Source organism: Epinephelus moara, chromosome 20, assembly GCF_006386435.1.
Source record: "Epinephelus moara isolate mb chromosome 20, YSFRI_EMoa_1.0, whole genome shotgun sequence".
In the NCBI taxonomy this organism is placed as follows: Eukaryota; Metazoa; Chordata; class Actinopteri; order Perciformes; family Serranidae; genus Epinephelus; species Epinephelus moara.
Window position 1 is genome coordinate 35811775 of NC_065525.1, and position 19274 is coordinate 35831048.

At 41.8% G+C, this 19274-nt stretch overlaps 1 protein-coding gene across 2 annotated transcripts in view; it reads left to right on the forward strand.

Annotated features, from left to right (window-relative positions):
• The window catches only part of peak1 (pseudopodium-enriched atypical kinase 1), a 149989-nt gene that overhangs the window by 98018 nt on the left and 32697 nt on the right, over window positions 1-19274 (forward strand). For both annotated transcript variants that reach the window (XM_050073982.1, XM_050073983.1), the window contains exon 4: window positions 9522-13030. In XM_050073982.1, the coding sequence (XP_049929939.1) occupies window positions 9657-13030 (3374 nt within the window). In that variant the 5' untranslated portion in view covers window positions 9522-9656. The remainder of the gene's footprint in view (window positions 1-9521; window positions 13031-19274) is intronic.

Genomic DNA, 19274 nt, shown 5'->3' on the forward strand with positions numbered 1-19274 from the left:
GACAAACAGCAAAGAAAAACTTTGAAAGAAGCAGAATAAAGAAGGAAGACGCAGAGATGAGAAGGAAGAGCCTGAGTAAATGGAGAGAAATAGCTGAGCATGGGTGGAGAATGAGACAGCAGGACAGACTCGGGGGCAGCTGAGGTTAACAACTGGGATAATGAGTGCAGCCTCTGCAATGAGGCATCTGTAACCCGACCTTTCACCTTTTACAGCCACACACTCCAGAAAGAAGTGTTTGTGTGCATGTCAATGTGCACTTTCTGTCAGCAGCTACACACAGACACTGTCTGAGTATTGTTCAGTGCTATTTGGATCAAAAACACACAGGCGCATGATTTCCTCCAAATGTATCATAGGTCAATCAAATAATTTTTGAAGGAAAAAACCTCTGGCTTTCTCATGGAAAAGTCCACACACATACACACTTAAGCACGAGCAGTCAATCCCCAGTGTAGGCCTTGTATTTAGAGCTGCACTGTGCATGTGTGCTGAATGTTAAAACCTAATTATTGCTCCTCTCACTCATGCTGCAGGTGACCTTTTGACACACCAATGGGAATGAGATCCCTCCTAAAGCAAAGACATGGCACGTGACAGCTATATGTATATGCACATAGACACAAAAGAGGGGCTTGCCGCACACCTATAAAACTCTGAACCAGCTTTAAATTCATTTATTTATATTTATGATATCATTTTGATGTGCGGCCTGGCGTGCCCCTTTTTCATTATCGATTAATTCTCTTGTTGTTGCTATGACCAGCACCTGCTTTCTATTGCTGTGCAGAACAATTCAGATTTGGAACATATGTTCTGTTTTTTGCTGGCTGTTCGTGCTATCTTCTGCAAATCAAACACATTTGGTCGTCACGTCTGGCAATAGACGACCAAAGTCTCCCAGGTGATCACTCGTATAATTCCTCCACTCTAAATCTTGGGTAGTGTGAAGTAAGTGCCACTTAATTAAGTTTTCCTCGTCTGTTCATTTCATATGTTAAGTGAGACTTTAAGATTCAGTGGTTAAGAATTTAAATGGTGAGGGGCAAAAACACAAATCATTCGTTTTTTATTATTATTATTAAGACAAATAACATACACCACATATAGCAACACACAGCACGGTGCAGATATACATACCTGGGGGTCACAAAGTCATGGCTAACCTCCCTCTGGCCACCACATCAGAGTCACTATTAGCATGTTATCTAATCCCCCAAACAAGTACCATGACACATACACAGTACATATGCACACCCACACACATCTCCACAGATGATGTAATACATCAAACAGGTAAACACATGCTGACACATGTACACAAACCCACACGTTCACACAAATGTGCATTAAATCGGAGTATGTATGGAGGTAGGTGAGTGGGCTAAAACAAGTAACAGTATAAAGGTTTAGGTTAGTAAATGATAATATCAGTAGTTCTAATGATTGCAAAAGTAATGAAAGGAAACATTCATATGAATATATGATAAATAATTCTTCATCATTGTTCTGTCCCCATCCTTCCCCAAGTCTTAGTTGTCCCCATCCCTTTAGGAATATCAATGTTTGTAATTTTCCTTTAGATGTTTATCTTTCTATCATCCAGTGTGTTTTCAGACAAGTTTTAAATACTGAAATATGAAGCTGTGTGGTTATATATATTCCATTTTAACATGATACATAGCCTAATAGTAACTTGGCCACTGATGACTGCAGTGTATCTATGCAGGTGCTGTGATATTATATTTCTGATTGCCAAGAGTGCAGACCTCCATCTATTTCTTTCTTTCTTTCTTTCTTTGTCTCAACCACACACACTCTCCGTACTCATCTAACGTTATGCCAGTAAGCAGCCACACTATTCTTACAACACTGTCCTCCACTTTGACCAGTGCCAGTCTGTCACTGTCACTACCACTATATAGGACAGGGAGCAGTGGATGAAGCTACGCAGATGAAACTTTTTCTTCATCTCTCCAAAAGTGAGACACTTTCACTGCTGCAATTATATTTATTTCTGTTGCGTCCCTTGGCTGATGCTGCGCCTGCACAGATAGTTGGCAGCTCTTAATAGCAGGGTTAATGTGTATACATGAGACATTATCTAGGTTTCTTTCAAAGAACTTTAGATAGCATAATCAAGTTTCTCATAAGTGGGATGAGGTTGTATACCACTTTCTGAAAACAGGATATGGTTTTAACATGCTCAAACACATGAATGGATACTCATAACTGGGTTATTCATGTCATTTAAACTCACTCATTCATTACATTCAACCATCAGGAAGCACTTGTATGCAAGATGTGGTGATTGTTTATTTTTGGGAACACATTGCTGATTTTTAAAAAATATTTTTTCTCCAGAATTATCCAAAAATAATTTCTACGTGCACTGGAACTAATCCTGAAATTGATCATCAGTGTGTCTCTGATCTTCACTGGAACTGGCAGGAAATCTTCTGGTCCCCAAAAGACAGATAACAGTCGTATGAATAGGGGCTATAACGCGTGGTGCCAGATGGTTTCGGACAGCGTAATCTGCAAAGACGAGAACAGTATCCTGATACGTTTAATTGACCATTTACAAAATAGAATAACTGGGGCACAGGGGGACGCAGCATTATGCAGAGTGAACAAGTAAACTAGCCTTTAGCTATTCTTATGATTGGCTTGTTCCCACACACACACACACACACACACACACACACACTGTGCCGATCCACAGGCTCCATGCCTGCGACTGGCACCTCTGCTCCTCACTCCAACTTCAATCTGCCAGTTTAAATTCCCAATGAAATATTTAGTTGCTTTTCACAAAAATGATGATGAATTTAAAGTTCTATGTCCTTATTAACCAGATTTCCCTCATTAATGCTTTGATTAATAGCATGTAAACACTATAATTGGAAGGATGTGCACTTAAAAACTAATGTTGCTACAACTTTTGGTAGAGGACATATGAAATATATGGGAATCCTATATTGCACATTTGTTTTTCTCTGCTTTATGTTTTGTACTTTTCATCTTTCTGAGCACAAATAAATCTCATTTTACAGAATACAATTATATCCTTTGATGGAGAGCAGGCGTTGCTTTACCTCAGACAGTCATCAGTCTTTTTACATAAGGGATCCATTTAAATTATCGACACTAATGCCTCGGCCTCATCAAATATGCATGACAGGCAAGTCAGTGATAAACAAAAACAAGACTGAGGAGAATAACTTAGCAGACATCAATGGAAATGTGTCACCAGTGTCGACAAATTAGAGCCTGCATGTGTTCTGTAACTTTTAAGAAATAATATGCAATTTAAAATCAATTTTTGTGTCCAGTATTAGAGGTGCTTAGCTATAACTCTTCATTTAATAGGTTTCACTGAATGTTTGACAGTGTTGTCAGGGAAAGCTGGAGGTAAGGAAGCAGCGGAAAGAAAATATGTACAACTGCACCCTGTTTTCCAATAATCACCTGCGTCTTAGTGCCGCCTCACATCTCTCCAATCAAATATGTTGCAGAGTCACACTGTGGACACACGCAAAGCCTGGATCAATAACACGCTGTCAGTATTATAGAACAATCCCACCCAAGGAGAAGAAAAAAAAATCCCTATAATATTGTGCGAATGTGTGTGCCTGATGGCACAGTTTATGCAACACATCCCCCCACTGTGGTGCTGAAAACGTGTTGTGTTGTGGAGGGTTTTGTAGTGAAACGGATACGCTGCATTGTAATTCATCATATTTCTATTGTGTTGCGTAATATCTGTTACATAATAAAAGGAACACAAAAATAGCAGACCATTATTTGGCTGATGGCCATGGGTAGGAACACTTATATTGCGATGATTATAACCACCAATAGAATCATTTTCAAACAAAGATGATTACATAAGCAAGAGGGGCCGCTTCTTTCAGAGAGGTTTCCCCCCTCTTTCCCTATGTGTCTGGAGATATCATATTTTAATGATGTGCCCCACACTGCGAGCAGTGTGAACTAAAAATACTGGACTGCATGATTTCGGAAAGGATTGTCGGGCAGATGGGATTGTTGGTGTCCCCGAGGCATAACTGTCATTGCAGATTAAATGTTGTGGGGTCTTGTCAGTAACAACATGGCACTACTATTGCCTTTGGCTTAATGAGAAACTAAAATATAAGTACATTTTGCTGGCTGGTCGAGGGAGTGTCATTTCAGCCCCCACTGCGGAGGGAAGGAAAAAAATTAAATCAAAACAACAAGGGAATTTCAATGGTGGCTGAGGGAAAAGTAAAATATGCTGTCACATCCACCACTGGGGGTTTCTGTCGGTGGAAAAGTGTGTGTGACATATATTGGATATTTCTTGATTCTTGGAAGCGTGATCAGAAACAACAAAGGCACGAAAAACTGAATTATCTTATTAGAATGCGGCCTGGGAGCTGCTTTTCATAATTCCATCTAGCTGCTTTGAAGAAAGTAAACACAATAAGGAGGCTTTATCTTGATTTCAAAAGAGAACTCTTCCCTCGGCCGCCCCCTCCACTGTCTGTCAGGGAAGAAATAATGTGGTTACAAAGAAAGTCTGTCTGGTGCAGATGTCACAAAATCAATTCAGCTTTTTCCAAATGTGCAAAGAATTATTAAAATATCCATGTTAATACCATTGTTTTATTCATCTGCTTTCCTTTATTGTTTCTCATGAAACATTTTTGTGCAACAGCTGCATTACAGCTGTGCAAAACAAAGTCTTAAATTTGTCCCGCTGTGTTTCAAGGAGGACAGACATCTGGAATGTAAAAAGACGATTTTGGATGCTGTAAATGAGCAAAATTCTGCTTTTGTTCCACTTTGCGAGCAACATACATATACCAAGTCTTATTGGACTCGGTAATTCATTTTCCTTTGGTTGTACTTTTGGTCGCCCATGAAAAAATTGAAAGTCTGCCACAGAAAATTTCAGTGCTTACGTGTCACGTCACTGACAGTCTTGGAATAATGTTTGAATTACAGTCTTTGTTTCCTTTGAGGATGCGACCTGTTTGGTGTAACAGGATAAATCTTCCCCCCCGCCCATCATGGCTCGGTCAGCAAAGTTTGACTCAAGAGTTCCTGCTTCATTGTGTCTGGTCCTGGGCAGGTCCAGGGTGTTGTCATGGTAACATCCTTCCGTACAGGATCTGACACCCATGACCTTGTTATATAGATGAGATGACTGATTTACCTGCCCCCGTCGGTATCAGCCCTGCAGTGAATTACAGTCCTGGCTTTATTTGATGAAATGAAGGTTTGGGTCACCCATAAAGTGACAGAATCATCACACACTCTGCTGCTTAAATTATAGCGGAAATGAAGAGATGGAGGGCCAGTGTTTATTAGCATATTGAACCCATCTTTTATTGTATGTGACACTCCTCTAGAAGTCGTGGTGCAATGTTTGTGTGGCCATTATTTGTTTATTTTGATTCATTATCATCCGAAAAGGTCCTCTGTCTGAGATTACTCATACTGTCTGTGGAGCCCTGTCTCCTAGAAATTATGTTTAAATCAAGCACCAACCTCAGGGGCTAAAAAATGAGCAGACACTAAGTGTCAAAAACTGCAGTTCCTTGACCGGCCACTTGATGCTGGCCCCAGAAACTTCACTGACAATGTATTTTAGTTTTTGTTTTTTTGGCTAAAATAGGCAATCTTGCAATATAATATCCAATTGTAGTGACTACAGCATTATTTTTATTACCTTTTTTTTTTATTAATGTTCAACAGAAATCACAATCTTTCTTAAACTTTTTACGCCTGCCATCCAGTGAAGCCTGTGTGGTACATAAACGCAGTGTTTTGTTACCTGAAAGAAACGTCTCTGAACATTGTTGCCCCAACAAAGTCATTATGGAAGCACTTATCTTCTTAGAAGTACACCATATTCAGTTCTGTTTTCAGTCCGAGCACTGTTTAATAATCCTTTAGCAGCCCTTACATGTCAAACACGGCTGAATGGGCTATCTCACCCCAGCCAATAGATAGAATATTGCTTTAGCAAATATCACTTAATCAGGTTTTGCTGGCTGAGGGAAAAAGCTCTAAACTATTTCTGATGGCAGCCAGGAGCACAGTCAAGAGCAAATGCAGAGTTGTAACATCTCTCCAGGCACTTTCCTTGTTTCTTTTCTCCTGACTTTTTTTTGATTGGTACAATAGATCACTAAAATCTCAAACTTTAAATCTAATTATGTGGTCTGACCTCAGTGAGAATCATTAACCCCTAAATTTTAATGTTTAATCTGAAAGCCTTGTATCCACAAAATATAGAAGCCAAAATATAGTCATGGTTTTAAATGTCAGCTGTGCATTTTAATCATTTTTTGACTGCACTGGGAAAAAGCTCCAGTTACCTAGGTTGACTACATTGGTGAGGTGTGACTAAGCAGGCATAAAACTCACAGAAGTGTCTAGAGACATGTATAGCTGCAGCCACATGCCACCAGCAGTACAAGACAAACCAACAGTTATATGAATCCTGCTGCAACACAACATTGAAGTGGATACGTATCAGGAAACATGGCAATATTCCACTTAATTTATTTACTTTGTTCATTGTGCATAAAGATGTTCTGGCTTCGAATCTACTGGACAGCCGGGACCCTTCTGTGTGGAGTTTGCATGTTCTCCCCGTGTCAGTGTGGCTTTCTCTGGGTACCCTGGCTTCCCCCCACAGTCCAAAGACATGCCGGTGAGGTGGTGGCTCTAAATTGCCTGTAGGTGTGAATGTGAGCGTGGATGGTTGTGTGTCTCTATGTGTCAGCCCTGTGATAGTCCAGCAATCTATCCAGGGTGTACCCCACCTCTCGCCCAGTGACAGCTGGGATAGGATTCAGCCCTCCCGCGACCCTGTACCAGGATAAGTTGTTATGGAAAATGAATGAATGAACTTCATAGTTAGCTAAAGGCTAACTTAGCATTTCCTTCAGGGCTTCTGCTTCTGGACCTAGGAGCGAAGGGGGGCTGATTGTGTAGATATGGGGGGGGGGGTAAGGTAGCTGCTCCAGCCCAGCTATACCTACTCAAGTTTTGACAATACATAGTAACAACCACAGTGTTGTAAGACCTGCAGTTCTTCCACTTTTTATACCTCATTAGGCGTTCAGACTAAACTCAACTGTTAATCTTTATGCACTCGAAAGCGAAGGGGGTCATTTCAAAATTATTAAATATGTGTTTTATTTCTATATACCGTAGATTTCAATCCTTTTTTGATTCGCATTTTTTCAGTTCTCACTTTCATCCCATCTACTCTCAAGGTTTTCTTTGTGCTTTGTCTTACCCTTATGGTGGTGCCTTTTGTCTAACAAACCTAATACTGTCCTTGGAGAATCTGCCCAAAGCAGGCTTAAGTTATAGAAATAAAGTGACAACTGTACCATCTTATGTAACGTACAGATTCCTGTGTGATCTTAAACAGGCTTTTATGAAACAGCTTGATTTTAATTGCACATTTGAGCAACATGCCACTTATAATCCATGGGTTTGATGTTAATGTGGTATTCAAGAGATGTTGATTGAACAGCAAATGACTGTTGCACCCACAAATTTTATCAAAAGTGTTCTGGTCTGTGTGGTAGGTTTGAAAGGATGTTAAATGGGGTGCTTTTTTACACTGTGTAATTAAAAAAATAAAAGGATGTGGCTTCCTGATGCCACAAAGTGTGGCCTGGCGGGCCGAGAAAACAGGATGTGTCTGATATGTATGTGGCGGTGCTGATAATCTGAGACCATGCTTGTTCCCAAGTTTTTAAATGTCAGTCTTTGTTATCTTACAAAGACTGAATGGTGTGAATTTTTAAACCTATTCTTTTGTACATATGTTGGTTTACTCATTAAACAAGTGAGACATAACAGAAATGACCAAGTTGGCATTTAAAACCATTTTTGATATATATGTAAATATATTTCAGTTTTGATTACTGACAGATTATTGTCTATATGTAGTCAAGGTCAATTTTATTTACCATTTGCAGTTGGAGCCACATTGAAATTGGGGTGCAAGAGCTCAAAAATCACAACAGATCAGACAGGCAGCATATGAAACAGCATACATTTTAGAGTAAAAAAAAAATCACAGAATAAACATTATAAATTAGAAGATTTCAAAATAGTAATATTTAAGAAAACAGATTAAAAAAATGCCTACACAAGGATTGGACCAGCAATCGCCCAGTTCAGTTTTAAAGTGTATGTGCGTAGATGACGTGAAATAGCTTATAAAATAATAAGCAAACAATCGCCTAACTCATAGTAAAAATAGTGTGTGCAGCTATAGATTTAACTTTTTAATATAAGTTATTGAAGCTCTGCTCTGAACTAGGAAACAAACTCTTTGCAATACAAGTGGTTTTAGTAAAAGAAAAGTGACATTTTTGTTTATCTGTTGTTGTGCAATGTGCTCATGCATTTTAGGTTTGAAATTAAAGAACGACTGTGCCAGCTTAAGATTCTAGGTTGTAGAAATTGTAGCTATTTATATAGATCCCCAGTTTCAGAAGGCCAAATTCTTTTTGGCATAATCATATTTGGTTGCAAATAATTCGCATTCAGTACCTGAAGTCCTCTTTCAATCTTCAGTCAAAAGTCAGGTGACTGACAGTAAAGGACAATCCACTGCCCCGCCCAAAGCTCCTTGCATTGCCTGAATGCTCAGGATGATTGCCTCACTGAGTTGTACTACAACTGCTTGCAAGCTACTTGTCCTGCAGTCTTTACTCAGTACGGATGAAAGCACCCACAAACACGTCTTCCACTTGCTCAGTTTCAAGTCTAGTTTGTTGGAATACAAAGCCCAAACTTCAAAACAATGCGTTACTGTTGTTCTACTTTCAGATTTCTGTAAACTGGGAAACTCTTCCACTGTGCTATTTGTCAGACTTGAGTGCATCTAAACTCAGCTGAAGTGCTTTTGATTTCCATTTTCCATATAACTGATGTAGTTCATAGGATTTAGGACATTGAGGTTTTGATTCAGTGAATAGTATCAGTACCTTTATCTCACCTAAGCCTGGCTGAAACAGCCAACAACAACACAGGACACCAATTCAGAAATAAGCTCTCTTAATCCTCTTCACTCCTGCCCCCATGATCTTCAAGTCTTAACGGTCCAGTTGGGGGTTAGGAGGAGACGGATGACTGCCCCATAGGAAAGACTGGCTGCTACGTAGAGAAAGTTTGCCACCTAATGGAGACAGTGTTGCACTGCTTTTCAAATTATTTTCCTCTCACACATCATATTTATCTGTTTCCCTCCTTCTGCATGTATCTATGTATGCATCCTCTGTGTTTCAGTTCAGCTCTCAGTTTGATCAGTTAAATTGTTTGATGGGATTTATTTTTCCTTGTTTGCCAAAACTTTGTAATTAACTAAGTGTCTAACTGCTCTATGCAGTTTGTTGAAGTGAAGAATGTGTCTCAAGTAATTCAAATGAATGTTTTGAATTAAATGAACAATTAATTAAAAATTTAATTACACCTTTCTGTCTTGTTCTCTTTTTCAGGTCCAGTACCCCTCACAGTGGAGACTTGAATATTGTTCATCATACTCGTACTACAGTCAGTCCCTGTAGCCCGTTGCTTCATGGAGGGGTTTCCTGTCCACTGACCCAGCAGCCTGCCTCACTGGATCAGCAGTCATGTCCGCCTGCAGCACCTTCACTGAACACGTGTGGAAGCCAGGCGAGTGCAAGAACTGCTTTAAACCTAAAAGTCTGCACTGTCTGGCTCAGAGTGGTGGAGGGAAGCCTCCGTCTGAGCAGAGGCCTCCAACAAGTCAGCAACAGAATCCACCCCCTGCTGGCGCCAGAGCCAACACTAACCTTACCATCAACTCCCAGAGGGCTGGCAGTGGGTCTGCCCGCTCAGGACACTTCCGTCCACCAGTGGCTAAGAAGCCAACCATTGCTGTTAAGCCCACTATGATGCTGCCCTGCTCCTCTGCAGGACTGGATTCAGACGGCAACCTACAACGACCACCAAATGTGTTAGAACAGGGCAAAACATCAGCCTTCACAGTTTGGAATCGCAACGGACTAAACCGTAAGAGGCCTGGTGGACCCAGCAACAACAACGAAGGAGAAGATGGCAGTGAGGAGATTGAGGGTTATGGACCACTTAGCCCAAGGACCCCTAGTGGAAATAACAACAACAGTGGACTGGCAGATGTCCTGAAGGAGATTGCTGGGTTAGGCCCTGGCCCCGGCCCTAGCCCCACTCCTCTTTCTGGTTCCAAGGACCTGTTTTGGGGACGAATCAGTAGTTCATACCAGCGGTCCTTGGAAAGAGGCCTTCCGGCCTCAAGCTGTCTGGCCATGGGGGGCAGCAGTAGTTGTGGTGGTGGCACTGGTCAAAAACGGGTATCCCTTAGCGATAGCTCCGAGATAATCAGCACAGAGGGAGGTCGCTTTTGCTACCCAGAGTTTTCCAGTGAAGATGAAGAAGAAGAGGATGATGATGAGGAAGACACTGAAAGAGATGATGATGAACATGAGAGCTGGGATGAAAGTGATGAAGAGTTACTAGCCATGGAGATCCGTATGCGAGGCCAACCAAGATTTGCAAATTTCCGTGCTGCCACATTGTCTCCAGTGCCCTTTGCTGCAGGGAAAAAGTGGAACACTGTGCCACTTCGCAATCGCTCACTACAGCGGATTTGTGCGGTTGACTATGACGATAGCTATGATGAGATCTTGAACGGATACCCCTCCGTAGACTCCAATGGAGCTCTGCTTCACTATGGACCCCGTGACATGCAAGGCAGCGGATTCCTATCAAATTCAGAGTCTACCACTTCTCCAGAATCATCGTCATCACTTCCAGAAGATTCTCGAACAACATCCAGCAGTGGGAGCAGTGCCCCCTGTGCTCTTCGAAATGGCTTGCATTCTCCCACATCTACTAAGGCACCAATCCCCTGCACTTCTCCCACAAAAAAGGAGCCTGTCCACAGAGCACTGAGTCCACTTAAGGTGACTGAAACACACAAGGCTGTGCTGGCTATTAGATTAGAAGACCAGGACGGCAGAGAAGGTTTGCCAATGCCCCAAGCCCTTCCTGGTCAACCAGTCACTATCAGTTTTAGTCCCACAGAGGAGCAAGCTAAACCATACCGTGTAGTAAATTTGGAAAAATCTCTCATCTGTAAGCCTTACACTGTGGTGGATGTGTCAGCATCCATGGCCAACAAAGATGAGCAGACTCCAGACGCTACAATTCCAAAACCCAAAAACCTGTCAATGCCCTCCAGCCCTACATCATTTTGTAGCACTCCTGTAGGTCAGCCCCTGTCTCCAACCTCCCCTCTTTCTCCTTCTTCTCCTGTAATGCCAACATCGCCCACATCCGTAGCTCTGTCAAGTACCTCCCGAAAGAAATCAGGGAACATACGCTACCAGGAAGTGTGGACATCAAGCACAAGTCCTCGCCAAAAGATACCTAAAGTGGATCTAGGGGGTGGGAGTAATCCTAGCCCCTCTATCCCTACTCAACACTGCAGCCACAAGTCAGCTCCCACTTCTCCCATTGCCGGGCTGTCTTCCTCCCGAACTGTACCAGTGAAATCCTCCAACTTATCAGAGATAAAGTTTAACAGTTTCAATAATGCAGGTATGCCTCCTTTTCCCATTATTATCAGAGATGAGCCAGCCTATGCCCGCAGCTCCAAGAATGCTGTTAAGGTACCTATTGTTATCAATCCAAGTGCATACGACAACCTGGCTGTGTATAAGAGCTTCTTGGGACTCAGTGGAGAACTGCCACAGCCAAAAGGAGTCGGCAATAGGGTAGCCAGTCATACTTATGAAGAGATTGGATCCTCTGAGAGTGTCCAGTCCTCCTCAACTGAGAAAACTATCTCTGGTAGAGGCACATCAGAGAGAGCCTCTTTTGAAGCTCCACCTGAGGCAGTGTCAAAAGCACCAAATTTACAACCTAGAACCACTACAGACTCTAGCACTGTGACAAGCACTGTGATGAGCTCCACTGCTGGGGCCCTCTCCCCCACTACATCGACAAATTCCCCTGCCATTACTGCAAACCAACCTAAAACCAGCCCTACTGCCAATGCTGTTACACGCACTTGCAAGACAAGTGGAGATGCTACTTGCAGTAAAGATGATAATACAGACTTAGCTTTGTCCTCTGGGACAGAGGCAAGCCACAGGGAGGAAGCCAGTGCTGTGCTCTTACAGATTGTGGCCTCCATCCAGCCTCCCCAGTCTCCTCCAGAGTCGCCCTCAGTACAAGCCAATACTCTCAGTTCTGAGGAACTGTATGCCCTCCCACCTGATGCCATGAAGGAGACCCTCACCCGACCCAAGTCTCTTTTTTCCACAACTGACGGCTGTCTTTCCAAACCCAAGAAGGACACGCCCTCCAAAGTTTTGTCTAAATCTCAGAGTGCCTCTGCTGCTGTCCCACTCTCCAGTCCCCGGTCAGAGCCCAATGCCCCCTTCCCCCCTCCTAGATCTACATCTTCCCCTTACCACGCTACTAACATCCTCCAGAGGCATTTTAGCAACTGGACCAAGAGCTCAGCCTCCAGTTCTCCTGGACGACCCAGTGAAGGTGAAGCAAGTCCAGGTGGAGAGGGGAGACGTATTTCGGCAGAAAGCTCCAAACCCAAACGCTGGATCTCGTTTAAGAGCTTTTTCCGTCGGCGGAAAGACGAGGATGAGCAGAGAGAACGGGCGGAGAGAGAGAAGGAGAAAGGCAAGATAGTGGGGCTTGATGGAACTGTCATTCACATGCTTCCACCACCACCAGTTCAACAGCATCACTGGTTCACCGAGGCAAAGCCAGAGGATCCCAACCAGAAGCCAACCATCATCTTCACCTACAAACCAGACAGTGGCAACACCCCCGGGGACGGAGAAGGAGAACTACGAGTAGAGGAGTGCAGAGAAAATGTGCTACTGACTCCTGATGAGAGCAAAGAACCCAGATCATTGAGCCCAGGGCGAACACCACCCTCAAACACCACAGGATGTGATCTCATCAACAAGGATTTAAGGTATTTATCCAAGATTTCTTCAAGGTTTTACTCACTCCTCTGATGCCACTATATTAAAATTTGACCTCATGACAAGGGTAAAGCCTGTAACAGTAGAACTAAATAGTAAGGACTCTACTTAAAATTTTACTCAGTTGGTAATAGGCAATGTATGTCGTAAATGTGGTTTCAGATTTCCATCAGAATAATGAGAAAAAGAAAGAAAAAGAACGTGAAGCTGCTAAACTAAATATCTTTTGCAGAGGGCCCCCCAAACCAAGAACTGACATGGTTAAAGGGGTACTTAAGATTTTTTGAACTGCGGTTGTATGAAGTACTTATCAGTAGTTAATGTATTACCTACTGTAGGTGTTAGTCAGCATGCCCCCAGTTTGGAGAAACTGGCAGGAGTACCACCTCAGAAGTGGTAATGTAATGTACCGCTATGGAGACATCACCAACAAAACGTATTTTGGCCACCTAAAAAATCAGTACTAGTTTAAGTGCATGCTATATTTAGAATATTTTCACCGCTTCACATGGCTCCAGACAGCAATTTCCGTTGGGGAACTCAAGCTGTTGTATCACTCCCATCAAAGCCAGACTCCATTGAGAAAAACAGTAATTTAACATTGCTAAACACAGGAGCTGCTGATCTACTGCTGCCTTGATCAGTCAGTTTGTCCGTGTTATTTTGTGACTTTTGTATTTAAAAGGGTTTGGATTCACCAAAGTCACACCATAACACAAACTAACCGCTTGAAGCAGTGGTAGACCAGCAGCTGCTGTTTTAACTGGCAGAAATTACTGTTTTTATCAGTGGGGTCTGGTAGCTTTGACAAGAGCATAGATGGGGAACAGAGGCTGTTAACTGCTTCCCTGTCAGAAAAAGGGCTGTGTGCAGCATGGTAAAGTGGTGAAAATATTCTAAATATAGCAAACAATTAAATTGATATTGATTTTGTTGCTGACCCAAGTTCACAGCAGTATATCGCTTGGCTTCAGTGGTACTCCTGCCTGCTTCCTCAAACTGGGGGTGTACTGATCGACATCTACTGTAGGTAATACACTGACTATGATAAGTACCTCATACAACCACACTTCAAAAGATCTGAACTATCCCTTTAAGGTGGATATATCTCTTTGTAAGGGTTATTAAAAATAAAAAATACCACCCTATGATTTGCTAGGTACTCACATGTGTCCGGAGTAGAAATACGACCTGTAGGATTTTGGCACTCAGACAGGATGCATTTATGCAGCTCTTGAAGTCCTATAGAACGATAAACCTTACAGAAGAAGTTGCTTCACCAGAAAACAATCTAACTGGGGTTTTTAAAAAGTGTACGATACTTTGAGCTGCAGTAAGATTGAATATTGCTGTTACGCTTTAACATGCCTTTGTCTTAAAGGCCTGCTTTAGTGAAATTGTTGGTAATCTATCAAAATCCACACATGCTCGTCCTACATCACCACTTGCTGAGCTAATGAATTATTTGGCATGCAGTGCCCGTATTACCGTTGCCCACATGCATTCCCTTCAGAGCATTCATGGCACCCAGCTTAAAATTAAGATGCTCAACCTTTGCCAGCTGCTCCTCTAAAGTGCCAGGGGTGCTTCTCTCCCCTATCATACAGATCCCTCATCACAGATTCTAGAGGTGTTTGCTCTTAATTTGGCATGTCTGCTAGCCCACTTGCCCAGTCACCGCATAGGCTGCACACAGCCTGTGTGGTTTCTTCCCTTAATGCCATCTATTACCTGAACAGCAGGTTCTGTGCTCTGTTCTCCCTTCAGGAGGAGACCTGAGTGTCTTACAAGTCATCCAGCAGCAGTCAGATCAACCTTCACTCTATTAATCACTGCTATATAGTATGTGTCATATTCCCTTTTGCTCCTCAAATTACATCAAAGCCTCACACACACACACACACACACACACACACACACACACACACACACACACACACACACACAAAGTAATCAATCTACTTGGCAGTTTAGTGTCTGTATTCTTGCATAATAAGTTCATTATTTGTCTTTGACCTGCTGTTGCCCTTTGTGTTAAATTTCTGGGGGTAAGTTTCCTGCAGTGTGAGTAATGATAAAAACTCTGTGACCGAAAGGCGTTGGTCTCACATTAAAGTTGTTCTTTTATACTACAAGTGTTGCTGGACTTTTGACCTCTTTAGATTTCTTTCCCTTCTCCATGCACCTTGTAAGTAGGTGAAGTTGTGCCAGAAACCCAACCCAGCTTCCGTGGTGTGAATGATAGTGCCAGATAACGATAACCTAGGCATGCCAGATACATTTTTATTTTTTTGTGTGCTAAATTATAAGCTTGTCTCTGCTGGAACTTGTTTTTGCCTTACAGATGAAGCTAAGTGCCCAGAAATGTCAAATAGATGCTGCATTGGCCAAAAATAAATCATTCATCAAGAAAGCTGTAAAGTGAAATCACTGCTAATAATGTGAAGTACTAATCACTTTGACAGCAAGTTGGATAATACACCATGAAAACATTCCCAATTCATTTTGTGTTAATCAAGCACAGTATTTACAAGCTCACTGTTTGATGACAGCAGGATCTGATCGAGAGTGAGTTAAGCCTGGAGGTGGGGTAAAAAAAATATTCACCTTTTTCCTCAGAAATTAAGGAAAACTAGCCTCAAACTCCACCATGTTCTACAGTAGGTAATTCAATAATGAGACATCTGACTCATCCTGATGTACCTGACACAATCAGTTTGTTAGAAATAGTTATCTCTTATTATCATCAATGTTACCACATGCTTTATTTTCAGCATGTGTAACATTCTACAAATGTGCCTGTTTCCCGCCTAATTAAATGCAAATATATGATGCAACCCGACTAATTAGTACATCATCATCATCAATCATTTATTTTGTCACATGAAATCATACAAGGTACAGCTCCAGTGAAATCTGATCCCGTCAGCTCGTTCAACTTGTTCATTGCAATTTTTTGCTTCTTCTTACATTGAAGGCTGCTGCTTTATAATTGGCCATGTTTCCAGACTGGCTGCAGTGTGTGTTTATGGCCTCCTGGATTGGTTCTGGTGATCGGTGGTTTGTGGTTGTGAAGTGATTGAACTGTAGTTTTGGGTACAATTGTTTTACAAATTAAATCCACCACAGGCCGAATCCATTGATGTCCTCTGTTATGTTGATGGTCGCTCCATCTCTTGAGTCACCGATCCAGCTTTTTCAGTTTCGATACCTATCGCGATGCTGTGGCTTTGAGTATCAGCCGATACCGATCCGATACCATGGTTGACCTAAAAAGCTATATATACCTTTACATGAAGAACAGAAAAGACTAGAGGCATCAGGCATTGATGACTACACAGTTCTTTACTAAGATAAAATGAAACAAGATGAAACGGATTAATGCAATGATGAACTATTTATTTTTAACAAAAATAAACAATTGTGCAACAGCAGTTGAAATAGTGTAAAAATACCTCCATACAGCAGATTCTTCCCTTCGTTCCATGACGTATGATGTAGCTCGCGTCACAATAGATTTAAAGGCAAAGGATCGCCTCAGGTATAGGTTTTCCGATACCCGATCCATCTATTTTAATGATATCAGGGCCGATATTTGATCCAGATATCGCATCGGTGCATCTCTAACCCGAATATGGGCAACACCACTGTGCAGCCGCCTCTGACCGGTGTATTGCTGTGATCCAGTGCAGGAACAGGACAGCACCTCACATTCCCACTGTCACACCAGTCCTCACTTATAAAATACATGCCTCCTCTCCTTCTCTCGCCAGAGTCCTCTGCTCTGTGAGATTTTCATATAGAAAAAGAATCACTTGGTTGAATGGCGCTGTCCAGGATTTAGCCAAGTTGCGGTGAAACAAAGGATATTACAGTTCCTGATATCCCATGATGCAGCACTGAGATTGTCCAGTATCCAGTTTCCAACGCTTGTACATCTTCTTCATCTTTACTTGATGTTAACTGATGTTTACATTATAAAACCTCCACCTGGCTAGCTAGCAGAAGTTAGCTGGAGAGTAGAGTTTACGGACTGGAGAGTTGATTTCCTCATCCCAGACTTCCACCGTCCAACGCCAACCAAATAAAGGCGTCAACAACTTTTGCAAAACAGACACAAGTTTTGCACAAATTTTGCAGAGCTGACAGAGGGGCCACTGTAAAGGTCCAAGCCCTTTTGTAGAAGTCATGACTGGGCACCAAACAAAAGAGGTTCTTTTGTTATATAAAAGCTTCCATCCATTACTTAAACTACAGTATTTCCTTGATGCTTCCTCCTTATGTGTCATGATCATACTTGTAATCAGGCAAAGAAAACTAACTGATACCACACACTGTGAAGCCTCTAGACTTTGATGTATTTTGGGGGTTGTATTGGAAAAATGTCACTTAGCATCTTGCTGTGTTTCACAGAAAGCATCCCACAGCCACCCACATGATTAGTTGGAATAGCACTGTGAGATTGTTTACCCACTGTAGCATTCGCCACTCTCACGTACAGTTTAGCTCAGGCGAAACTTTTGTAGATGTTCTTGTTAATCTTCTCACCTGATCCATCACATTTTGATTTCCACCTTACACTGCATGTGTTTTTCTTTTCTTCTCCTCTCTTTGCGTCCCTGCCACCTTCATATTATCCACATCTACTTGGGTTGTTTTCAAGGTGCGTGGCTTTCCACCATCACCATCTCTGTTTCGTGTAATTTTTGCTCCTCTTCCATGACGCATTTTTATCCTTTGAGCCCAGAGCACTGTGAACTCTTGAACATTTCTCCCCTCCGTCCTGTCAAGAGCTCGTCCCCATTCTGTCTCTTCTCTAGCTTCCGTGCTTTTTCTCTCCTCTTAAAGTTTGAGCTCTAGTCATCTTTTATTTCTTCCACAAGTTCCTGTCTCTTCTCTCGCTTTAGAACAAGTGGTACAAGAATCAAGCATGCACTACTTTTGCTATTAATATGGGAAGTCTACGTAATGCCATGCTAAAATTGGGTGTGTGGTGGTGTACTGTATGTGTTGGAGAGTACCCTCCCAGTGTGTTACCCAAAAGTTTGATGCCAAAATCTACAAGTTATTAGTCAGAGCAAAGTTTTGTGTTTTCACTCCCTTCACACAGACGATGATTTATTACTCAGATAAGGAGAAATGATTTTTTTATCTGCATCGTTGAAACGGAGTTGGTTTTTTAATAAACGATGTGCATTGAACAACAAGGGAACATCTGCCTCAACACATTAAAATGCCAAATAGTCTTTTCCAACAAAATCATTTCATTCACATTTGATACAATCAGCATTGTCTTGAATCACTGCACTTATTACAGTTACTTTTTAAGTAATGAACAAGTCACATTCACAAACCGACTAGTAGTCATGGGACAATACAATGATTTTATGTCATGATTATCGTGACCAATCACCTCCATCAACTTATTGTGTTTTTTTATCGTGATTTGTGATAAAATTGTATATTGTCCCATCCCTCTTGTCCAGCCACAAACATACAATTAACAAATATAAGTTAATGAGGGATCACACTTGTAGCAGACTGAATTTAATACAGCACACCTTAAAGCAGTGGTTCCCAACTGGTCCACATACATTTAGCGTCATACTTGCATCATGTCATCACGCTAGTTTGCTGCCTCTGTCAAGTAGCTGTCCTTTAGTCACTTACTCTACAGCAGGAACTAGCACTTCAAAATAAAAGCTCTGTGCCGGAAATTCTCTGTACTTAAAAATAAAGTGTGTTTCTTACAAACTTGACATGTTCGCAAGTCACTTGCTGTCTAATCAGAATGGACCCGAGACCCACTTTTGGACCACGACCCACTAGTTGGGAACCACTGCTTTAAAGCATTCTCACCTTTGGTCTCTTGTGCCTTATTTTCTTTCCACCTGTCTCCTACAAACATTCTTTTTTGACCCTGCTGTTTACAGCCTTCCCTGTGAACTTGTCAATGAGTAACTAGTTCATTCACTTGGTGTGTTGGTAGTAGGTTACAGTGTTACTCCACTGTCTATCTGATGTTTATCTCAGGTACTGGCACATGGTTTTGAATTTACCCATAAACAGAAAAAAACCTCCCTTGGTGCCTGAGCTTTGTTTGTTGATGTGGAAGAAGATGTGACAAAATTAAAGTCTGCAGAAAGAATGTGTGCAGACGCTAGTATGATTGTTATTCACTGCATATTCGCTCTAATTTTTAAAAACCGTTTCATAGATTTGTTATTTTCAAAA